The 19302-nt window shown below is 38.7% G+C and overlaps 1 protein-coding gene across 1 annotated transcript; it reads left to right on the top strand.

Moving 5' to 3' along the window:
• Nucleotides 1-303: 303 nt before the first annotated feature.
• Nucleotides 304-18260, top strand: LOC143960840 (uncharacterized). The gene is made up of 7 exons (XM_077469781.1): nt 304-372; nt 4149-4202; nt 5028-5060; nt 10660-10731; nt 12416-12481; nt 15072-15239; nt 18092-18260. Exons 1-6 carry the CDS (start codon nt 349-351, stop codon nt 15222-15224), a joined length of 402 nt encoding a protein of 133 aa, XP_077325907.1. The 5' UTR covers nt 304-348; the 3' UTR covers nt 15225-15239; nt 18092-18260.
• The last annotated feature ends 1042 nt before the right edge of the window (nt 18261-19302 follow it).

Raw genomic sequence — 19302 nt, 5'->3', positions numbered from 1 at the left:
GGAAGTTCGTCCATCACTAGTGTTCAATTTGCATAATGAATGCTCGAAAAAAAAGGTCTATGCTCATTTTGAATATACTATCAAGTAAAAGAAAAAAATAAACAGGATTTTATTTTTGATAGTAAAGGACTGGTTGATTGAAGCAAAAACAGTTTAACCTTATTTACTAAGCTCAGAGAATACTCTTTTGTAAAGTCAAATTAGATAGACAGAGAGATAAATTGATGGATTCAAAAAGTATGCCCTGTATAACCAATATACAGCATGTGTTTACTAGATTATTTTAAATGTGTGTACTTTTTGCAGATATGTCCTGAAGAAGAAAGGGAAACAAGAGAAATATGCCTAATGGAAGACGTACTACATACCTTGGTAATTTGGATTATTTTTATTTTTGTTAATTTTTTATATAAACTATAACGCTAGATTCACATCTGTGCAGATGAGGAACCCATGCATAATTTCATGCATTCCTAACTCACAGGCAAAACATGCTGCCAGTTAGGAAACATGCAGAGGTGCCATTGATTTTTAATGTCACCCCCAAGCATTAAAAAACACAGTGCATTTTTAAGTGAACAAAACTGCATGTTTTTTAAAAAGGGTTGGGGGCCTTTTCCCTGTGTTTCCTGCAGGTACAGCATCCGATTCAAATGAATGGGCTGCTGTGCTCAGGCAAATGCACAGGACCCATACAAGTGCAAACCTAGCCATAGGGTTCCATTTAAATGTAACATTTCTGTTCAGTGTGGTTGCTGATGTTTCCATTCCCATGCTATCTTCTTCCACCAGAACACATAGTTCCATTAAATTTCCAAAGCAATTGAAAAGCCAAATGATAGTTTAATGCCTCCCTAATGGAGTTAACATCCTCAAAGCAGAATCTATCTGTAAGAAAGTGATATTTTTTTTGACTTGCGAGAGGAGATCTTTGCCAAAAAATTGGGTAATTTGACCAAAAATGCTGGTCAAAAACGAAAATACTGGTTATAAGTGGAGTTGACCTTTAATTTAATAAATAAGGTATTTTTAAAGAAGCAACAACTATCTATTAAATGGTATTACAATAAAACTTTGGATTGGGAGTAACCCGGTCTGTGAGTGTTTTACAAGACGAGCAACACTTTTCTTATAAATGTTAACTTTATAAACGATTATGAGTAGCGTCATGTTACAACTGAGGTACATCCCTTTAAGAATGCAGCCGTGCAATCGCGTGTGCCGGTCGGGATCCCCGTGAGTCCAGTGGCGGGTCCTGCAGACTCCATTGCCGAGGGGATCGTCTCATGGGGAGACTGAAGTAAACAGCATCTCCCCGTTCTGCCTATCAACAAGTGACACTGATCTCTGCTCCCTGTGATTGGAAAAGAGAACAGTGTTTAATAACACACAGCCACGCCCCCCCACAGCACACCCCTAGGACACACTTAACCCCTACACTGACACCCCCGGTTAACCCCTTCACTGCCAGTGTCATTTACACAGGAATCAGTGCATTTGTATAGCACTGATTGCTGTATAAATGACAATGGTCCCAAAAATGTGTCAAAAATGTCCGATGTGTCCACCATAATGTTGCAGTCACAATAAAAATCGCTGATCGCCGCCATTACTTGTAAAAAAAATTATTAATAAAAATGGCATAAAACTATCCCCTATTTTGTAAATGCTATAAATTTTGCGAAAACCAATCAATAATTCGCTTATTGCGATTATTTTTTTACCAAAAATATGTAGAAGAATACATATTTGCCTAAACTGAGGAAAAAATGTTTTTATATATATTTTTGGGGGATATTTATTATAGCAAAAAGTAAAAAATTTGTTTTTTTCAAAATTGTCGCTCTTTTTTTGTTTATAGCGCAAAAAATAAAAACCACAGGGGTGATCAAATACCACCAAAAGAAATCTCTATTTGTGGGAAAAAAGGGACGCCAATTTTGTTTGGGAGCCACGTCGCACAACCGCACAATTGTCAGTTAAAGCGACACAATGCCGAATCGCAAAAAGTGGTCTGGTCTTAAGCCAGCAAAATGGTCCGGTCTGTAAGTGGTTAATGCAGGTACAACATTTAGGCTTATACTGCCGCGACTTGGGATCCGACTTGTGAGACCCCAAGTCGCGTGACATGTGAAATCCCATTTTAATCAATGAGAGCTGTCTTAATTAGCACTACTGAGGTTGCTCCGACTTTAGAAAAGGTTCCTGTACTACTTCAAGGTGACTTCTATTCAACTTGTGCCCATTGATTTTAATGGAAGTTGCCTCAAAGTTGCCTTGATGTTGCCTTGAAGTCACATTGCTATAATATTTTAAAATGGACTATAATAAACTAAAGGAAATATGAATAAAGTGTTGTGGAATGAATCATCTGAGTTTCCATTATTTCTTATGGGAAAATTTGCTTTGCTATACAAGTGCTTTGGATTACAAACACGTTTCCGGAACAAATTATGCTTGCAATCCAAGGTTTTACTGTATTTTAATAAAACATATGATTTTAAGAAACAGGTGGAGCTCATTCTAACACTAATATGACTAAAATATTGCATATTGTTTTTTATGTGTTAAAGAAGATGGAAAGGCCATCTAATAACCAGGTTTTACACATTGCCTGCCCCTGCTTTAGCAATGCTCCATACTACCTTATTCTTTAACCACTTGCTTACTGGGCACTTAAACCCCCCTCAGTCCCAGACCAATTTTCAGCTTTCAGCGCTGATGCAATTTGAATGACAATTGCACGGGCATACAACACTGTACCCAAATGACATTTTTATCATTTTTTTCCCACAAATAGAGCTTTCTTTTGGTGGTATTTAGTTACAGCTCGGAGTTTTATTTTTTGCTAAACAAACAAAAAAAGATGCAAAAAAAAAAAAATCATGTTTTAATAGTTTGTTATAAAATTTTGCAAACGGGTAATTTTTCTCCTTCATTGAAGTGCGCTGATTAGGCGGCACTGATAGGCTGCATTGGTGGGCACTGATGGGCTGCATTGGTGGGCACTGATAGGCTGCATTGGTGGGCACTGATAGGCTGCACTGGTGGGCACTGATAGGCATAGTTAAGGCGGCACTAATAGGCACAGATAAGGCGGCACCGATGGGCACAGATAAGGCGGCACTGATGGGCAAAGATGGGCACAGATAAGATGGCACGGATGGGTGGCACGGATGGGTGGCACGGATGGGTGGCACGGATGGGCACTGATAGGTACCACTGATAGATGGGACTGATGGGCACTGATAGGTGGCACTGATAGGTGGCTCTGATAGGTGGCACTGCTGGGCACTGATGGGCGGCACTGCTGGGCACTGATGGGCGGCACTGGGGTGCAGCACCTTTGAGGCAGATTGTGGGCACTGTGGGTGGCACTGCTGGGTGGCACTGTGGGCACTGCTGGGTGGCACTGTGGGCACTGCTGGGTGGCACTATGGGCACTGCTGGGTGGCACTGACGGGGGGCACTTACTTTTAATTAGGGTGGCACTGCAGGGGGCAGGTGGGCACTGGCAGGGGGCAGGTGGGCACTTGCATTGCTGGCCGTGATTAGGACTAATGTCCCGATCACGGCCGCGGGTGAGGTGTCAGCGCGAGGAGGAATACTAGCCGATTACCGGCTCCGTTATATCACATGATCAGCTGTCATTGGCTGACAGCTGATCACGTGATAAGGGGTCGGGATCGACCCCTTGCACGGATCGGTGATCAGGCGAGTCTCATGGACTCGCCGATCACAGAGCGTGCCGCGCGCGCCCCTCAGGGGGCGCGCAGGCCGCTCATACACGGGACTACGTCTATTGACGTCGTCCCGGAAAAGGAGATCCGCGCTGTAGCCGTCATTTGGCTATAGCGCGGATCTCAAGTGGTTAAAGAGGACCAAAAAAGACTATTCACTTGTATTGCAAATTGTCTCTAAGCTTAGGCAAAGGCTATTTCAACTGTCATCTTTATATGAAATTCCATGAAAATGTAAAATTTTAAGGTACTGTTTAGGCAGAATTTCCATTTATAGATGCTACTTATGACATAGCAAATATTCACTTTTTGAGTTCAGATCCGGTTTATATATGTTTTAAAAACTTGTAAGCGTAACAATGCATAGTTTATCTTTTTAAGCACGCACTTTGTATTTTATTTTTTCAGAAAATTCTATCCCTGGATCTTGGTTGTGAACTGGTGGAACTCTTGGAGCTACTGGTATAATTAACGGGATTTGGTTTGATCAACTTTCATCATGATTTAATTAGAGTTTTTCGTGCCCTGTTACTTTTTTAGGGCTGGGTTCACACCTAAGATGGATCCTTCGCACAGCAGGTGTCTGGTGTATCCTTGTTCACCATGTCAGGTTTTATTTTAGCCCAAATTTTGGGCTGAATTCGGACCCGAAACAGACCAAAAAAGGCACACTTTTTCCTGCAAAACGCACCAGCTGGGGTAGTGCAAAATCTGGTGCAGCTCTGCACAGAAACCAATCATCTTGCAGGGTTTTTTTATATCTTTTTTTTTTTTTTTTTTTTGGTCAAAGTTTAATTGAACAAGCTGAAGTTAGAAGCTGATTGGCTACCATGCACAGCTGCACCAGATTTTGCACTCTCCAGTTTTAGTAAATCACCCCGACGTAACTTCAGATCAAAGGATAAATCCAAGTAAACAGTGACAAGTAAAAAAAGTGTGCTTTTATTTTATTTTATGTGTTCCTTTATAGGCCTATATTAACCCTTAGCTTTCCCTAACCACCATCCTTCTTCTCCTTCTATCCTTTTATTTTGTTTTCCACTTGATTTTTTAAATTTTTCTAACCTTTACATTTAAACTTTTATGTTCTCATTTTTTTGTGTTCATACGAGAAAAAAACACAAACTTTTTGTTTTATATTCTTTGTTCATTAATACAAAAAAAAAAAACACAGCTAGTTGGAATATTCTAAAACTACCCTTAAATAATATTGTTTCTTTGCAAACATGAAAACACCAGATGTGTTCTGAGTAGAGGATCACTATGTGCTTACTTTTTTTTTTCCAGGAACTTCCATCTAATGCTCTCAGTTTGTTAAAGGTAACTTTGTATTCATCTCCATGACAAATTAAAATCATGTAAAATGTGGGTCTCAAAATGCAAACAAAGAAAATGTTTTTGTTTTACCTTGAAGAAAAATTCTTATTAAAATGTTACGTACCTGGCTGTCATGGTGAATGATCCACCAGCTTTATTACCTATGAAGACTGACCTAAAACACGTATGCAGATGAGGAGTTCTGACTTCACTTTCTAATCTGGGTGCTCGTTCTGGGTCAGTGATGAGAAAGTATTACAGAAAGCCAGGGAAATAGTATTTTCAGAAAGGGCTCTGTATTGGCAGTCTACATATATATCTAATCACAGGTTTATTTTAAATGTTAAACTTCTACTTAGTTAGAAGAAAGTTATATGGCATGAACAGTACAATTCTAAAATTGGATGCTATTTCTATTAAAAGACCGCTATTACATCCAAGATTCTTTTATGTGATTCATTTTTATAACTTTCCCTACATTGACTTATAGATCAAAAGTGACAGATGTTGGGATAAACCAAAACATCGACAGGGGTTCTCTTTTAACTTCAATCATTAAAATTGTTTACACACTCCTGTGTTTTACTGGCATACTCAACCAGACATGTGCTAGTCCTGTTTTTATCCCTCGCACATGATTGGGTATTCAGAGTGAATGAATGCATGATCCCTTTATTTATTATCTATCCCTATGCAAAGTAAACTTTTTTTTTTTAAGTTAACATTTATTAGAATGTGAAATTTTAAACTTTGAGATATTTAGTTGTGCTAAACCTAATTAAAGAGCATCTGTTCCCAATGCCCATACTATGGACATGAAAGAATCAACATATTCTTAAAACGCATTTAAAGTGCTTTAAACATAAACCCCCAACTGAGCTCTATAGCTGCATGCACTGTGAAGTAATTCATTCGCAAAGATCATAGACTCTAAAGCAGTTTGGTTAACTTATTTTTATACAGTGCCTTACATTTTTCACACCCCTTGAAATTTTCCACATGTTGTCATGCTACAACCAAATACATAAATGGATTTTATTGGGATTTTATGAGATAGACCAACACAAAGTGGCACATAATTGTGAAGTGGAAGGAATATTATAAATGTTTTTCAACATTTATAACATTTACTTTTTGGGGAAGTCTCTCCCAGCTTTGCACATCTAGAAAGTGAAATATTTGCCCATTCTTTTTTGCAAAATAGCTCAAGCTCTGTCAGATTGGATGGAGAGCATCTGAACAGACATTTTCAAGCCTTTCCACAGATTCTCAATTGGATTTAGGTCTAGATTTTGACTGGGCCATTCTAATACATGAATATGCTTTGATCAAAAACATTCCATTGTAGCTCTAGCTGTATGTTTAGGGTCATTTTCCTGCTGGAAGGTAATTTTCTGCCCCCAGTCTCAAGTCTTTTGCAGATTTTCTTCTAAAATTGCACTGTATTTGGCTCCATCCATGTTCCTATCAACTCTGACCAACTTCCCTGTCCCTGCTGAAAAAAATCGTGTGTTCAGGATGATGTGCAGTGTAAAGCCTCATACATACACTTGGATATTTGGCAGGGAATTGTGTAATGACAGACTGTTTGCCTAAAATCCGACCATTAGTACGTATCAGACAATTGTTGTCCAACTTTTGGCCAACAAATGTTGGATGGCAGGCTAGTAAATTTTCGGCGGACAACGGTCTGTTGTCAGATTTTCCTATTGTGTGTACACAAGTCCGTCACGCAAAAGTCCAAAATACAAACATGCATGCTCAGAATCAATGCTCACCAAACACAACATTAGCAAAAGGTGCCCAAAGGGTGGCGATCAAGAGCTGAAATTCCACATAGTACATCTAGTACGTCACTACATTCGTGTTTGTTGGCCGACAATTGTCTGCTATTAGTATGCAAGACAAAATCCAGGCACATGCCCTTCAGGTCTGACGCTTTGTCTGTCAAAAATCTGATCGTGTGTACGAGGCTTTCATTTTCTACCTCACATAACGTTTTGCTTTTAGACCAAAAAGTTAAAATTTGGTCTCATCTGACGAGAGAACCCTCTTGTACATGTTTGCTGTGTCCCCCACATGGCTTCATGCAAACTGAAAATGGGGTTTCTTATGGCTTTCTTTCAACAATGGCTTTCTTCTTGTCACTCTTCCATAAAGGCCAGATTTGTGGAGTGCATGACTAATAGTTGTCCTGTAGACAGATTCTCCCACCTGAGCTGTAGATCTCTGTAGCTCCTCTACAGTTACCATGGGCCTCTTGGCTGCTTCTTATAATAAATGATCTCCTATGAAAACCAGTTATCATTGTCCCTCCACTTCACAATTATGTGCCATTTTGTGTTGGTCTATCACATAAAATCCCAATAAAATAAATTTACGTTTTGGTTGTAACATGGCAAAATGTGGAAAATTGAAGGGTTATGAATACTTTTTCAAGGCACTGTAAATGCATAGGGTTCTAAATACACGTACCACTCAGCTTTTAGCCCTGCTCAGCCGCAGCTTGCCATATACTTTGTCAGGCTGCAGACAGCGAGGCTGGATGCCAAACCTGCGCTTCCCAGGCTCATTGAAATGCCAGGAAGGATGCACAGCAACTAGATGATCCTGTTTACAAGGGGCCTAAATTGCCTTAGGCTTTATTCACATGGGGTGTATCAACGTGAACCCCATGTGAGGGCTGTGTTTATCCACACTGTGATGCACAGGTGTTGGGACATAGTAGCTGCACAGGCACAGTTGCTGCTCCCAATATGACATCTATGTGGGTGTGGATGCATGGCCCTGAATTCAGATTTTGGGGACATGCACCCACGTTCACATGGATGTCATATTGGGAGAAACAAATGTATTTGTGCAGCTGCTGTGTCCCAATTAACATCAATGGGACTGCCTGCACAGGGATGCATAAAACACCTGTGCATTCTCTTGCAGTAAACATGACCCTCATACAGGGATATGCATTAATATGCCCTGTGTGAACAAGGCCTTAAATGTATGGAACATGCCCTAGCATGCCTAAACCTGCTTTAATTCTTTTGCTGCAAAATCATTTTTTTGCATTTCATTGCACACATGTTTAACCACTTGCTTACTGGGCACTTAAACCCCCCTCAGTCCCAGACCAATTTTCAGCTTTCAGCGCTGATGCACTTTGAATGACAATTGCGCGGGCATACAACACTGTACCCAAATGAAATTTTTATCATTTTTTTCCCACAAATAGAGCTTTCTTTTGGTGGTATTTAATCACAGCTGGGAGTTTTATTTTTTGCTAAACAAACCAAAAAAGATGCAAAAAAAAATAAAAATAAATCATGTTTAATAGTTTGTTATAAAATTTTGCAAACAGGTCATTTTTCTCCTTCATTGAAGTGCACTGATGAGGCGGCACTGATAGGCTGCACTGGTGGGCACTGATGGGCTGCATTGGTGGGCACTGATAGGCTGCACTGGTGGGCACTGATAGGCATAGTTAAGGCGGCAAACTAATGACTAAATAAACCATAAGGCATTACTTATAACTAAATACAGTAAACATATATATTGCCCCTCATAGGTTATGAACCAAAAGGAAAAAATGTACAATTCTAAGTCAGCGATTCAAAAACAAGAAACATATAAAGTAGAATCAAACAGTACTGAAAATGTATGTGATAACATAAAGTCCATTAAAAGTCCAACTGGAGAAACACCCTGTGTAGAAGGGATCCCTTCTACACAGGGTGTTTCTCCAGTTGGACTTTTAATGGACTTTATGTTATCACATACATTTTCAGTACTGTTTGATTCTGGGGTGCAGCACCTTTGTTGAGGCAGATTGTGGGCACTGCTGGGTGGCACTGTGGGCACTGCTGGGTGGCACTGCTGGGTGGCACTGTGGGCACTGCTGGGTGGCACTATGGGCACTGCTGGGTGGCACTGACGGGGGGCACTAATTTTTTATTATGTATAGTTATGAGGGGGCAGGTGGGCACTGGCAGGGCTGGCCATGATCGGGACTGATGTCCCGATCATGGCCGCCGGTGATCGGCTTTTTTTTTATATGAATAATAGCCGATTACCGGCTCCGTTATATCACATGATCAGCTGTCATTGGCTGACAGCTGATCACGTGATAAGGGGTCGGAATCGACCCCTTGCACGGATCGGTGTTTAGGCAAGTCTCATAGACTCGCCGATCACAGAGCGCGCCGCGTGCGCCCCTCAGGGGGCGCGCAGGCCACTCGTGCACGGGACTACGTCAATAGACGTAGTCCCGGCAAAGGAGATCCGCGCTGTAGCCATCATTCGGCTATAGCGCAGGTCTCAAGTGGTTAAAACGAATTTCTGGCCCAAAGATTAGTTAAACCTCTCAAATACTATAGATTTTTTACAGCAGAGGCCCAAGGGAGTAAAATAGTGGTAGTGGCAATTTTTATGTCATGTAATATTTATGCAGTAGTTTATCAAGTGTAAATTTTCAGTAAATAATATACTAAAATAAACTTTAGGGAACACGGACACAATATATTACACAACTACGTTAAAGTTTAAAAGATGATATGTCAAGCCTTAAAATTTTGCACAATTGAACTGGCAACAAACTTTGGTACACTAAAACTTTCCATAGGCAATGCTTTAAAATCTCCCACAGGTCATCAGTTTAGGGTTAACTGTGAAAATGGGCTCTTTTAACTTATATAGAGCAGTCTATGTCTTCATACATAAGTGTCATAAGCTTGCATTTATTTTCATAAGTGCATGCAGGTGGGGGTGGAGTGGGCTAAACATTTTTTGGGGGGATTTAAGTGCTTGGGGTTTTTTTTTTACACTTTTTTTCACTAAACCTTATTTATATAACACTGGGGATCAAAAATCCCCTATGTAACACAATTTTGTTGTGACAGGTTCTCTTTATTCAGACCCCTGATGTCTCATCTGCCCTCCATTGAAGCTAATAAAGTGCAAATTGTGCTCCATCACTTTCTTCCCTAGCTACAGCAGCTGAGAAAAGTGACTGCCGAACACAGAAGTGATAAAATGCACATCGCTTCTGAGTTCTTACTAGGTAGGAAAGATCAGCTTATTGATATTCTTTGGACTCTCTCCCCACTACCTAGAAGCACCAATCATGGAGTCCCCAGGTCTGCAAGTGGGAGAGTTAAGCTTGGGAAACATGATGGGGGTGTGCATGTGAGGGTGTTAATGTACTAGGGGTGCATGGAAGCAATCAGGAGGCTGTACAATGAGCTTGTTAGATTCACAACCTTTTTTGGCTGCTGTAGGAACATCTGAATGCAATATAAAGGGATCTATTTATACTTCCCAGATGGCTAAACGCAGCAGTACCAGTATAAATGAGGCCTAACTTTGGATTCTAACAGTTTATAAACACCTACTTTTTCAGTATCATACAAGGGTGACAGACTGCCAAGATTCTGATTCATAGAGAGTAAAAGAACAATTGTAAAGATACATTTTTCCATAATGCCTATAGATACAGAAGTGAATGATGGCATTCAAGTGCATAGTTTGACCATAGTTTTAGTTTAAGCATATATTCAAAATGTGATACATTGTACAGCAATATTAATAAGATATAACTTTTTTTTTTCAGTTGGGGGAGATTAGATCACTACTGAATGTAATAAGTTTGGAAAAATTACTGTTCAGCTTTACTCGGTTGTTGGTAAGTTAACTGTACAATACTACTGGATCTCAGTGAAGTGATCATGGATATTTACATTTTTTATGACAGTACACATTGCAACACATAACACTACATTTAATGTAACCAACTGTAGATGAAAATAAATACATTTTTAAGATAATTGTCTCCAGGAATATCTATCAGTTACTGTCACCTAAGTGTTTCTTTTTTACATTTTTCTAAGATTTACTTAAAGTGGCTGATGTATGAAATGTGTGCTAACAGGAAAATATTTATTGCCCATAGAAACTAGATAGGAATTTTGTTACCCCTTTGAACCTGGACATGACAGTAGGAAGCAATCACATTCCGGCTATTGCCAGCAACAGTGATCATGTGAAAAAAAACAACTGACAGGCTGGTTGTACTGAAGTCGATCAATAGATCAACTTTGGTACAACCAGCCTGCCCTTAGATGGATCAAAATGTGCAAAGTTCTGAATTTCGATCTATCTATGGCTAGATTAAGTTTGGAAAAGTGATAATGCGATTAAGGCTCAGTGTCCCTTGCTCAATTCTGGCTCTGGGGCCTGGCTGTGTGAACATACCCAAATAATTCCTCTTTCTCACCATACTCTTTGAAGCTCTTTCTGCTTTTAAGAAATGCAACTTCTGCACTGAACATCACTGGATTTCAAAACACCTGGATTTTTTATTTATTCAGACTTCAGTTACTAAATAAGAGATACTTATTTTGAATCTTTTGACTCTTGACTTTGTTTTTGTCTCTTTATTGACTTCTATGGGCTTAACAAACTGTCAGAAACTCTAATATCAAACTCTTTGGCCCACTGCATAGGTTCTCACCATGTTAGAATCCAGAATATGCAGCTATAAACCTACAAGGGTTAATCATTAACTCTACTAGTCAGCAAAAGCAGGACCATTGGCATATGGAAGCATCCATTTCTCTTAACATCTGCAAATATAACTGCAATATTTCCATTGTCCATTAGGATTCCATGGATAGAACCAAATTATCTCTATAGCAGAAAAGAAGTATGGCCATTGACCTACCGGAAATTTCTGAGGTTTAACAGGTCACTTAATTTACACAAAATTCTGTAAGCTTGCTCACCCTGGGGGTTTTTGGCCCCCTAATATCTCATTACCTGACCTACTTTCTACAATCCTGATTCTCTGAAACATCAATGTTTTCTGGAACTATGTTTTACATAGGATGGGGAAACACATTATTGGCTGTTTTTGTACCATGCAACTCACAATCTTAGTTTAACACATATCCTCTAGAACCAGTTTGGGCGGAAGCCTGTTAACCACTAGTATGACTTTGAGATGTAAATGTAAGCCACAGAATCTGAAAGAAACAAATGCACAGGTAAGACAAGACATAAAAGCACAAGGAAAAACATATTTCAGAACAGTGTTTATGGGGAATTGATCCTGCTTTTGTTTTTTTGCAGCAAACCCAGTAAGTTCAGATATTTAAACTATTTTACTAAATATGTTGAGAAATCAGTAAGCAATGAACTTGCATCTCAGACAGCACCAATTTACTGAAGCTACATGATGTATGAGAGTATTATTTTTTTTTTTATACCCCACTTTTATCACGTCAAAAGTTTATATATATATATTAATTTTTATTTTATTTTTTTGCACGAACTGTAAGAAACAATTGTACCATATTTGTATCTTTCAGGAAGCAGTTTTGGCACAAGTTGATGTTCTTCTGAAGGGACAACTAATAATCCTATGCAATTCATTGGTAAATGTTTTAATCACTTGTTATGCAGTATATATAGCATCATTTCTACTCTCATCTATGCTTAACTTAGTGCTTTATTGCTGCTTATGGAAATACCTGTATATACAGTATATATTACATAAGCTATATTACATACAGTACAGTATATATTGTTATTATTCATTTAGAAAGCAACTATAGTTTTGGTAACAACTGCAGCATATTCCACTCCGCTAAAACTTACAGGCTTTCACATAAGTAAGGAGCATATTTATAGATGAAAGTGTATACAGCTTTACATTGCAGTATTACTCCATACCATGGCCTGTGTTTTATGTCCCATTCATAAAATGCTGCCCACAGTGTACAGCCTGTGGCAAAGAGTTCTTCTTGTGATTGGAGGAAAGGTCCACCCATTTCGACAGGTCAGATGACCAAACTTCGTCTCTAGCTTTTTAAAAAAATGTCTTCCTTTTTCATTTCTGTATTACTACCCCTGTAGGAGCCACTGGATAGATTACCATGGTAATAATTTTTTTTTAGCATACAACATGATTAACAGTAAGAACTAGGTATAAGGTGGCATTTGGCAACCAGATCAGCAAAAACAGTAGCAAGGCCGGCTCAAGTGCAATAGTGTGCAGCAGTAAATGTTATTCTACCAAGTACTGGAATTATACTGCCAGAGCGCACTGTTCAAAAGAAAAGGAGGTTGGTAGTGTAGGGGGAAGGGGAACAAAGGGGCTTGCAGAATAATTATTATGGGAGAGGCAGTCATTTGAGATGTTCTTCTGTCGGCTATTGTTGGGGCCCTTTAAGAGCATCTTTGCAATTAAGGACAGTCCCAGTTAACCTGCATGCAGTATATGTACAGTATAGGTACAGTATAGTCTTGGCACAGGTGCAAGGTAGATGTAATTCAGAATGGGAAAGGTTTAGTATATAGCAAGTATATTGCAGTATAGGGTTGTTATAGATATAGTCTATGCTTGGAATAAGTATGGTATACAGTGCAGTGAAGGTGGGGTGTGGATTAGGTACACTTGGTGTCCTACTCTCAGCATCTCTGTCCCTGCTAGCAATATCACCAAGGGGTTAATAGCGCTCTCACCAGTTCCTGGGATACTGTGGTGACCTCTTGTTGTAAAAGGGGGGCCCTTGGTCTCTCCCCAAAGCCTCCTGTTATTAGCAGTGGGAAACAAAAGGTGAATGGATGCTCCAGTTGCCTTGTTGCAGCAGTGCAGGTGCTGTGATGTGGGTTGTGCTGCGCTGCTCCAGGGTATCCTCACTCCCAGTCTCAGGCTGGGGTCTCTTCAGATAGAGTCTCCCACTGGCAGGTGAATATCCAAACAGAGGTGCTCTCTCTCTAACTCCCGGAGTCGCGTGATATCACTCCTACACATGCACGTGGGAGCCGCCTGTCACGGCACTTGTGAGTGAAGAAACGGCATGGAGGGCCAATAACACATTTTCAGTACTATTATTGCTGGATCCCTGTATATGCCTGGAATTCAGCTTTAAAGGTACAGTAAAATTAGAGCCTTTTAGATGAGCAGGCTCTACCCAGGCATTGTAACATACCAGCCTAGCCTATTCCCTTTTGTTGGTAATCTGGTGATCTTGGAACATGTCAATAGCTGACTCTAAATCACCTCTACAGGCTCCATGGTGTCTCTTATATACAGTAAAATATGAATGTAGTACAACCATTAATCAAATTCAGTCCTGCCAAAGATATCTGATGTGATTGGTGATGTGAGGAGCAGAGAGAGAGAGAGAAAAAGAGAAGAAGTTGCATAGCACAATCTTCAGCAAATGCAACTCTTCTACTCTCGTATCACATGTTAAATGACTTGTAAAATCTGGGTGTAGCACATTCCAGGAACTCAATTCAATTTAAGAGGTTAAGGACTGCTGCTCCCCTGCATTTGCAGTGAAGCCACACACTTTAGGAAGATTGTGAATTATACACTTGTGGTCCAAATGTTTGCAGGTTAGCTTTTCCCCTGATCAGCTCATAAGAGTTGCACGAGCCAAGAGTTTGAAGGAATGAATAATCCAGTCCCCTTTCTATAAATGGGTGAACTCATAGCATTCATATTGTTTTGGAGTTGTTAGGGTGAGCTGACGATTCAATTTTTTTTTTAAACTCGTCTTTTAATAATACATATCTTCCATGATAATACCTGAGTTCCCCCTGTCATTTCTGTTGCAATAACTTGCTTAATAGCAGGATGATGATGTTATCAGTCCCCCAACCCCCAAAGCATACACACAAACACACAAACACACACTCACACATTATGGAAGCTGGATGAAAGGTAGGTAGGTATATTATCTGCTGTAACTTTTTTTTACATACAGGTATTTGTTCATTGGGTTTTATGGCATTACAGCCAGGGGGAGAAGGAACAACCTTTAATGGAGTTTTGACAGGTAGTGGCATTTGATAATATGTAGCCATCACTAGCTGCCATTGTTTATTGTAAATGAGTTTTGAATGTTATTGTATTGTATTATGCTAAAATAAAAAGATTGATAGGAACTTTTTGTGATTATCTGTTTAAGAAAAAGTGCATACTGTTAATGTGTTTTTTTTTTTTTTTTCAAGGGGAGTATATTAGATTTGGTTTTATTCCCTTTGCATGATACTTTAGAAGCAGTTATTATCTCCCTTGATGGTACAGTTCTGGGAACTGTAACTGGACTTATTTCAGCCCCAATCAAAATATTGGGAAATCTACTGCAAGGCCTAGGAGCATAGGTTGATCTGATTTAGGTAAGTGATTATCTTAATATGTACATTTTACATAATAATAACAATAGATAAGAACTATGTGGTGCCCATTTTTATTTTCCTTTTTACTTTCCTGTAAAACTATTTGACTATATGTCTTTTGTACAACAAAAATAGACTACACTGCTGGTTAGGAGGATCGCCATATATTAGGCCAGTCTTCTTGTGCAATTTATCGAAAATCCACTCTCTTAGAATTGTACCCAATCTTCTCCCACAATTTGTTATGCTGGGTTATTATTCAACCAGTACTCTTTTCTGCCAAATTTTGGAATAAAAAAAATGTGGATTATCTCCCCTTAATGTTGACAGTCCAGCACAATGGGCATATAAGTCTGTAACCCTAAAGCAAGAGGGAAAAAAACTGTCTGAATGCAGCCCTGCATCACATTGTTTGCTTTAATAGAGAGGCTCAAACATTTAGAGACACCACCATGGTGCTTATGGGCATCATGATCTTCCACTCTCTCAGTGCTGTAAGGCAGTGGTCAATCATCAACCCTGTCCTCAGGGCCCACTAACAGGCCAGGTTTGCAAGATAACTTAAATACATCACAGGTGATATCATTTGCTTCTCAGTGATTGCAGTATTCTAGTCTGTATCTCCCAAAGGTAATACATAAAACCTGGCCTGTTAGTGGGCCCTGAGGACAGGGTTGATGACCACTGCTGTAAAGGATGATTTGGAAATTTAGGGAATATGTTACTATGCAGCCTATTTTCCCCATCTGTTGAATCCTTTAAACTCTCCTGATCCTTATACCCTCTCTGAACACATGAGGGGCAGAACAGCCTGATGACACCAATCTTGTGTTTTGAAAGAGGAACCTATTTTTTCACTCTCCTGTTGCTTATGCAATGCCTCTGGGCTGGTAACTAGGGGGAAAGGGCCAAAGTACTCTTGGTTTACCTAAATACCTGATGCGACTAATAGTTTATTTAAATACATGTATTAATTAATTAGGGAAAAATTCCCTAAAAATCATATCCACATATGTTTAAACCAGGAATAGATCATTAATTTAAAAAAAGGCCAAAAGTACAAAACAAAACAATTTAAATAGGGAAAAGGATTCACTGAAGTACTTATTCTTCTCTCTAAGACAGTGGTCATCAATCCTGTCCTCAGAGGCCACTAACAGGCCAGGTTTGCAAGATAACTGAAATACATCATAGGTGATATAATTTGCTGCTCAGTGATTGCAGTATTCTAGTCTGCATCTCCCCAAGGTAATACATAAAACCTGGCCTGTTAGTGGGGCCTGAGGACAGGGTTGATGACCACTGCTCTAAGGTGTCCATTTATGAAGCAGTGAAATCTATTCACTGCTTCATCATCTGGCATTCTCAGAGGAGATCGTTCTCCTCTATGTGCCTGTTTATGAATCAGAGTAGATCTCTCCACTCTTGGAGGAGTGAAGTGATCTACAAACGCTTCGAACAGTGGAGAACGGCCCCTGATACTGGAATTTCGTGAGACTTTACAAGATTACAGTACCAGAAATTCACTGAAACACAGAGATGTCAGTTTATTAAGCAGCGATAAATTATCACCGCTCAGTACACTGACAGACGGTGTGGTTAATGTTAATAAAATAAGGAGCATGTATATATATATACACACAAACACATTATATAAACATGTATATGCACACACATATATATATATATATATATATATATATATATATATATATATATATATATATATATAGATATAGATATAGATATAGATATATATATATATATATATATATATATATATATATATATATATATATATATATTTATATTTATAGTTAAAAATCTTCCTCTTTCCCCCTCAGATCCCCCAGATTCTCTCTTCACTCCCCGGTTCTCCACCTCTGAACTGGTGAATCGAGGAGTGTGAATTCTGACACAGATCGCCAGCGGAAGAACATGTTCAAACACTTCACCCCCGATTATCTCTGTTTCATAAACTGTTTATGGACTGTGATCAGCGGCGATCCTCGGGATCACCACGGATCACTGCTTCATAAAACGGACACCTAAGCACATATTTAGTAGTTTCTCTCATTTTAATACTTGCTTTGCCGTATTTTTTACTGTTTTAAATATAGGAATTTTTAGATAATCCACTAGACACAAGATACACTACTACAACTACTCTGCCTAACTGCATGATGGCTGATGAGATATCAGTCACACAGGCATTGCTTCAATTTCAATTATATATAGAAGGAGAAATGGAAACATGGATCCCTGGTTCATATTGGAAGTTTTAAATTGGGTTTGGGCTGTTCTCCATTAGGCAACTCTCTCAAGTGCAGGGGCCATGTTTGGGCCTTTGGAGTGCCATGTTCAGGAATAGCAAGAGAAACACCACAATATTTTTATGATCCAGAAATGGTTTATTGGTCACAAACATTATGGAATATAGCTAACATATTTCTGGGGTTCAAAGTGCACCCTTCATAAGGGCTTAACGACTTTTTAAAATAGTTGGAGTTTGGGTGGAGGAATGATTGCCTGCAATTGAGATAAATAGTCATATTTATAAAGCAGTTACTGTGATTCACTGCAGGCAAATCTTCCTTGCGCAGGATTGACAAATGTCATTTTTACTTCTTTATAAATATCCCTTTAAATTTAAGTAATGAAATCTGCTCTTCCAGTTACTGGTTTAGTATATGCATCCTAGGATGCTGGAATCAGAGACCTTATATTGTTTGCTGAAGTCACCCTGCATAATTACAGTATATCTCTTTAATTAACTGGTAGACATTCAACGTTTGACTTAATATACTGAGATATTTATTATTTGAAAGTAATGTTTTATGTATATCTTGCAGGTGCTGTCTGTCATTGGATTGTGTGGACACACTGATCTGTTGCTTTAAATGAATTACTCTACATTTTTTTATCTCACCACAAATTCTCTTTTACTTACTAATCAATTTACCATAAAGAAATAGATTTGCTGATTTCATTCATATATGTCTACTTTTCAATAAATTATCTTTTAAGCATCATATAATGTGTTTCTGATTATTGCTAAAGGTTATTAAGATTTGGCTCAAGGTAATGTACAGCAAAAGTGTGCGTTTTGTCAAGTATTACCATAGCACATCGCAATACACATACAGCACTGAGGTGCAATGCGATTTATTCATTTTGATTTGCTCCTTCTACAATAGTGGAAAACACACCTACACTTCAGCACACCAAAATGCACATGCCATATGTTGCTTTGCTCTGCTTTGAAAAAAAAGGTACATGTCTAAATTCTGTGTTGTAATGTTAAAAACAATTTTTTTGCTAGAAAATTACTTAGAACCCCCAAACATTATCAATTTTTTTTCTAACACCCTAAAAAAATAAAATGACAGTCATTTCAATACTTTTTGCCACACCGTATTTGCTCAGCTGTCTTACAAGCGTCCTTTTTTTGGAAAAAAATCACTTTTTTGAATAAAAAATAAGAGAACAGCAAAATTAGCTGAATTTTTTTATATTGTGAAAGATAATTGTACGCCGAGTAAATTGATACCCAACATGTCACACGTCAAAACTGCGTCCGCTGGTGGAATGGCGACAAACTTTGACCCTTAAAAATCTTCATAGGCAATGTTTAAAAAATTCTACAGGTTGCATGTTTTGAGTTAAAGTGGAGGTCTAGGGCTAGAATTATGGCTAGAATTATTGCTCTCACTTTAACGATTGCGGCGATACCTCACATGTGTGGTTTGACCACCATTTTCATATACGGGCGCTACTCACATATGCATTCGCTTGTGCGAGTGAGCTCGTCGGGACGGGGTTCTTATTTATTTTACTTTATTTTATTTATTTTTTTAGTTTAAAAAAAAAAAGGTCACTTTTATTCCTATTACAAGGAATGTAAACATACCTTCCAATAGAAAAAAGCATGACAGGTCTTCTTAAATATGAGATCTGGGGTCAAAAAGCCATCAGATCTCATATTTGAACTTAAATGCAATAAAAAAAATGTTTTTTTTTAATAATTACAACAAAAAATGGCCTTTTAAGGCGAACGAGTGGA

Source organism: Lithobates pipiens, unplaced genomic scaffold, assembly GCF_037356315.1.
Source record: "Lithobates pipiens isolate NorthernLeopardFrog02 unplaced genomic scaffold, aLitPip1_a1.2 Scaffold_8, whole genome shotgun sequence".
Classification (NCBI taxonomy): Eukaryota; Metazoa; Chordata; class Amphibia; order Anura; family Ranidae; genus Lithobates; species Lithobates pipiens.
Note: the sequence above shows the minus strand (reverse complement) of the source record. Positions and strands in the feature narration are given on the sequence as shown.